General features: G+C 45.2%; 1 protein-coding gene across 1 annotated transcript; it reads right to left on the bottom strand.

Moving 5' to 3' along the window:
• Positions 1-259: 259 nt before the first annotated feature.
• On the bottom strand, positions 260-3,995 carry LOC136557320 (osteocalcin-like). The gene is made up of 4 exons (XM_066551051.1): positions 3,929-3,995; positions 3,416-3,451; positions 1,636-1,705; positions 260-389 (listed from the first exon to the last, which is right to left on the bottom strand). Exons 1-4 carry the CDS (start codon positions 3,993-3,995, stop codon positions 260-262), a joined length of 303 nt encoding a protein of 100 aa, XP_066407148.1.
• Positions 3,996-6,000: the final 2,005 nt, after the last annotated feature.

Genomic DNA, 6,000 nt, shown 5'->3' on the forward strand with positions numbered 1-6,000 from the left:
GGAAATAAGACCGAGTCCTCTGGTGAAGCTCAAAATACCACAAAAGATGTCTGAAGAGAGACTTTATTGATGAAAGGAAGAAAGCTAATGGAAGCTCAACAAGTGGGATAATCCCTGCCTTGGTATTCCAGCTGGTTGGGACACAACAGAAGAAGATGCCAGTCCAGATGCTTTCCTTCCCTCCTTCCCAAGCACAGCTTCTTTCTCCTGCGGGGTTTGGAGTGTTCCAAGGCAAATGAGCAGAGGGACCTTCCCATGGTCAGTACCTGCCAAAGAAGCGGTTGTAGGCCAGGGCAAACCCCACTTGGTCAGAGAGATAGTCACAGGGGGGGTAGTTCTCACAGCGCTCGTGCATCTGCTCCATCGGGCTTTTGTAGTACTCCAAGTACCTGCAGGAGACACAGACACCACTCTGCAGGTTCAGCCCAGGCACTGGGGACTGTTCATACACCTGACACTGACAGGAAAGACGTGATCCTCTGGAGCAATGCTCCTTGCAGTCCTCCAGGCAGACCCAGCAGAGGACTGGTCATGCTGAGTTAAACATCTGCTTACACAAGGTTAGGCTGCTTGATCGATGCTGGAAAATGTGGGATTGAACCCAACTTAAATCAATTGCTCTTGAGGTTTTATCAGCAAAGGATACCACAGAAGCTGTAAGGATTTGGCTTTTTTTTTTGTCTTCAATCTCATTCCCCACCTACGCAGGAATTTTTTTTCTTTTGTTATTTATTTAATTATATATTTATTTTATTATTTCCTGCTTACCATTTTTGCCCACAGCCATTATTTTCTTTTAGCTTAAACACTTCTCTCTAGCAATCCTCACTTCTGTTTTAGACAGGAGCATTATCTCCATGTAGTTTTTTTCTTTTCTTTTTTGCCAGGTTAAGAAAGTCCAAATTTTTTTTACTGTACATCCATAGTGTACAGTCTCAGCTGTACACTTTGGATGTCATTCTCAATTCCTCTTCTATGTTTGGTTAATCTTTCCTGAGGACTGTATACACCACCACAGAAATCCCACCAGTACCTCATGAATTTTTACTTTATTTCTGTATTGAAAGAGTAGCTTAACAACCTCTTCCAAGAAATGTATGAAGAACTTCCTTGCATTACCTGAAATTTCTCAAATAGCTGGGATTCTCCAAATCTTTGTGCCTACTTTTTGGCACAAGTAAATATATGTTCTACAGCTTCAGAAAGAACAGCCAATCTGATCTAGCCTTATTCCTGCAACAAAGCTGTTGTGGGAAAAGCTGTTCCTTTGTGGGAAACCAGAGGCAAGGACCAAGGCTCTGTGATTCTCATTATCCTAAAAATTGGTTCTGATGACCCTGTAGGTTGGAGCAGCTTCTAACTTGTATCCCACTGTCTCCATGGCTAGCACAGTAGTGCTGTCATTCTCCCTGGGAGGAATACTAGAGTCCAGCTATGAACCTTCAAATGGGTTTTAATGAAAAAAGAACAATTTTTCCATTACTGAATGTCTCCTATAGTCTTTTTCCTTCAACACATGAAGGTAATAATATAGATGTACAACAAAATAATGCCTTGTCACACCCTATGGCCTTCCCACCCCCTCTTCAGAGCAGGTCCAGAGTCCAGCTCTCAGCCCAGCTCCTGAGCTGTTACCATTCATAAGGGCTGGCTCTCTTCTTCCTCTTCACAAAGGCATTGGCAACTTCTTTTTTAATCTTGATGCCTGCCAAGAGAGAGCACAGCAGGTTAGAGATGCAGCACTGAAACACAGACCAGTCCAACCTCTGAAAAGCAGAATCTACTTTGTACACAACGAATGACTGCCACAAACCATCCCACTGTCCTCTCAAAGCTCCCTCCTCACTGCAGCCTTCACATCTCCATGAAGCAAGGGCTTTTTCTGTCATAAACTCCACTTCCTTATCACACAGCATAATCCGAGTCTGCAGCAAATGTGCAGAAGGCATAAAATATGAATAAGAAGAAAATTAGGAGAATGGCACCCTCTCTCCCTGGCCTAGTTAATTTTAGAGTCTTGGCTTCCTTTCTGTGTCTGGACTCGGACTGAGAATGATGTGGGATACCAACAAGAAGACCTTAAAGCACCTTCAATGAGCAGCAGGCAGCGCACAGAAATACCAGTGCTCACATGTACAGAGTTCCATGAAAGGTGAAGAGTATAAAATAGTGACAGTAAACATCACCCAGCGAGAAATTCACCCAAGATGTGCAAAGATCCCAGCATTCAGGACTTGGAGAACATGAGAGGTGTTTCACCCATGAGAGCATTTGTCCCTGCTCTCCACTAGCACGCCATGTCTGCAAATTTTTTCTTTGCTGCCTTGATTTGTCATTGTGCCAACACCATGGAAGGATCCCACAAACACCAGGCACAGCCACTTCCCAGCCCCAGCCAGGACTCAGCACAGCCCAGCCTCGCTCCATGGGATGGTCCCACAACAGCAGAGGTGGGCACAGGTGCTGCCACAGCAGCAACAAAGGCAGCAGCACACCAATACACATTTCAGCATGGAAACTGCCAAATTGTTGCTGTCTCTGGGGGAAAAAAGATTCTAAGATCTCTGCCTGTGGGGAGATGGTGGGGTTTGTCCCTTCCCTCATCATCATGGAGTATTTGGCTGTGTTTCTCTTTGGAGGTGAGAGGCATCCCATCTCTAGCAAACTGAGGTTTAGTCTGGATCCAAATACTGACTACACAGAAACTGCCAGTTAATGAATTGTCAGAAACTACCACCTTTCCCTGAATAGTCTTTACATCTTTTTTTCTCTTTCCCAATCTGTGTTTGTATTGGCTCACTGGAAAAATACCAGCTTTCATGCTTCTCAGCAGCAATGTTATCCTTTAAAGTGTGAGAAAGGAGAGACATGAGAGAACAAAAGGATTTTCCATACAGATTTCTGCCAGGATCAGCTTGCTGCAAAAGTTGTGAACAACCCAAGGCATGCAATTCCCAGCATCCCAGGTGACCTGACAGGAGGGACTCAGGAGCAGCCAAGAAAGCCCCCCTCTTTCAGGGTTTCCTTGTTGCAGGATTTGGCAGGGATGTCAGAGCCCATTGATGTGGGCAGCTTCTGCTCTCAGAGCAGCCTGGGGATGAGCAGTCACTCTGGGCAGGTCTCTGAAGGCAGGTCAGAGCAGGGAGGCTCTGCCAACCACCTCCACACCACGAGCAGTGCTGGCCTTGCTGCTGCAGGGACACTGGCTGCCCTCCTGTCACCTGCCCACACGGGAGGGGCTCCTTTTGCTGCCCATGCTCCTGTCCCTCAGGGACTGCTGAGTTAGGGAGCAAAAAGGGAGGAGTTAGAGAGGGACTCAGCATGGTTCTTGTCCTGCCCTTGAACCTGTCAAAGGGAAGAAAGAAGGCAGATGCAGGAGAATGGAGCTGAGCATCAGGCAGAATGATATACTCACTGTCAGCACTGAGAGATCCTGAGGGTTCTTTGGGATCTGGAAGACAGACAGACAGACAGAAAGGAGTCTGCTCGTGAATCCTTCTATGCTTGTGAGTCATCCTCGTCTGTAACTGAATCCCACCACTCCTGATCCAGCTCCCCCCACCCTTACACAGAAGCTCTGTTTCTCCTAAAATGGTTTTATTAACACCCATCATTTAGACAGAGACTAAATGATAAACCCGTTGAAATCTTAAAATGTTCAAATTCTCTGCTGCAATTCAATATGCAGCTGAGGTGGGAGTGAGTGGGTGTTGACCAGTGGAAGAAAAAGCCCAGCAAAAGATGGGGGTCTCTGTTCCCAAGCCCTCTGCCATCCGTGACTCTCCAGCAGAGACCTGAAGCTGTGCAATGACTGGTGGTGATCTCCTCCCCCCCAGAGCTCTGTGTCTCTCCCAGACTGGAGGGAGGCTGACAGCAAGCTGCAGGGCTCAGCAGCTCTGAGAGCCTTCCTGGGAAGATGTCCCCTTACCTTTCTCACAACAGCAGAGTGCTGCCAGGGCCACAGTCAGGATCAGCAATGCCAGCAGACTCCTCATGTCTTCTTTGGCTGTGCTAGTCTCCCTAACCTCAGAGCTTTCCTGGAGATTATTGAAGTTCTCCGAGGCTTGCTTTTGGGCGGCAGTTTATATGCTGTGATTTCTTGGAGAGATCAGGGATCTGGCTTTTGTTCCTGTGTGTGCTCCAAAACAAAGCCTGTCCTTTGGGCTGGGAGATACTGGGTCCTGGCAGTCATTTTGGCATCCATCTCATGACTCGGGGCATTTCCAGAAGATTTTATCTGAGGTTTTGAATGGGGCTGTTGAAGAAAAACAACTGGATTTTAAAAAATCATTTTTCTTACAAACTTGAAAGTCATTCTGTCATGCTGGAAAGCCAAGGGAGAGACCAGCATACACTGAAGTAAAGCAATTCTTTTCACGTGATGGGGCTCTCTCATGTGGAGTTTCTCAAATGAGTCTGAACACAATCGTGACTTTTTCCTCCACCCTACCTTGACTCATTACCCTGAGGGTAAAGAAACCTGTAAATCAGTTTGCATAGGGCTAACACAGTAGTTTTTCAGACAGTTTCAGGATTTCACCAAATCACTTCAGAGAGATGAGATTTTTTTACTTTTAGGAAATCCAGAAGTTAGTTTGAGGGAAGGTCTTTCTATTTTTCTCCTGGAAATCTTCATAATTTAGAAGCTTTATCCTGGCTTCTCTTGTCTAATAGTCAAATAGACATTTAGACTCCAAAAGTGTTTTATTCTTCAGAACCTGAGTGCTAAAGTTACTTGGTGCAACAAGAGCTTTGCATGGGCTATGTGTCAATAACCCCACACTCCCCAAACTCACCACCGAAGTTACCAAAGCCATATCCCCCAAACAGGATGAGAACCACAGAATCACAGAATAAGCTGAGTTGGAAGAGACTCACAAGGATCATCAAGTCCAGCTCCTGGCCCTGCACAGGACACCCAAGAGTCACACCCTATGCCTGAGGGCATTGTTCAAACTCTTCTTGAGCTCTGTCAGGCTGGTGCTGTGACCACTTCCCTGGAGAGCCTGTTCCAGAGCCCAAACACCCTCTGGGTGAAGAACCTTTTCTTGATATCCAAACTAAACCTCCCCTGACACAGTTCCAGCTGTTCCCTTGGGTTCTATCACTGCTCACCAGAGAGCAGAGATCCGTGCTGCCCCTCCGCTGCCCCTTAGGAGGATGTTGAACACTGCAATGAGGTCTCCTCATGGCTGAACAGACCAGGTGACCAAGTTTGGGTTGTTGGTTTGTGTTTTTTTTTAAATCAAGTGTGCTCATTCTTTCTGGTAGCAGAGATATAATCTTCCTCCACTTCATATCCAGTTCTCTTCAGATCCATGTGCAGGGTTATAGAAGTAAAGTTTAGGAGGCTCCCAAGGAAAATCAGAGCCATTAGGGATTTTTCCAATTCTTAGAAACACTGTCTTTTAGCTTAGAGAATTTTCAGGATTAAAATAAACCCTAACTTTTGTCCCTGTTAACTTTTCTACAGTCCAGGAAAGCTGAATATATATAGTAATGATGTCCAGCAAAAGGTCATGTATATATATTATTCCAGCAAAAGAGCAACAGTTAAAAAGTAAATAAACATCTAAAAATAATAGGTATTCTAGGAAAGTTATGCTTCCAGATGAATACTTGAAATAATATAAATATATAAATGTAAAATTCTAGTAATCCAAACAGCTTTATTTATCCTCCCATCTTTTCCCAAGCTTTCTAACCAGCATGTAGTCTCTTAAATCTGTTTGGTTGTTGCCTATGCTAATGAAATCCCACAGAAATCTCTGGTGTTATTCATTATTTATACTGGTTAACTGGGGATTGGAATCACTGGATATTTCTGGACACAGACCCAGACAGCACTAGACCTTGTGCTTTCTGTTGTGGTGGTGTCACTGCAGTGTCAAGTCAAACCCAGACACTGCAGACTTGTTGATTTTAGCATATGTGAGATTGCTCCAGTTGGTGATGACAAGATTCACCTACTTGAGCACATAGAGAGCAAGTGTGTGTGAA

Source organism: Molothrus aeneus, chromosome 5, assembly GCF_037042795.1.
Source record: "Molothrus aeneus isolate 106 chromosome 5, BPBGC_Maene_1.0, whole genome shotgun sequence".
NCBI lineage: Eukaryota > Metazoa > Chordata > Aves > Passeriformes > Icteridae > Molothrus > Molothrus aeneus.

Bases quoted from the DNA above. Each gene is read 5' to 3' on its own strand.
- LOC136557320 (XM_066551051.1), bottom strand. From the start codon at position 3,995: ATGAGGAGTCTGCTGGCATTGCTGATCCTGACTGTGGCCCTGGCAGCA. The intron at 3,452-3,928 runs GTAAGGGGACAT...TCTGTCTTCCAG, and splicing joins ACTCTGCTGTTGTGAGAAAG to ATCCCAAAGAACCCTCAGGA. The intron at 1,706-3,415 runs GTGAGTATATCA...CTCTCTTGGCAG, and splicing joins AGGATCTCTCAGTGCTGACA to GCATCAAGATTAAAAAAGAA.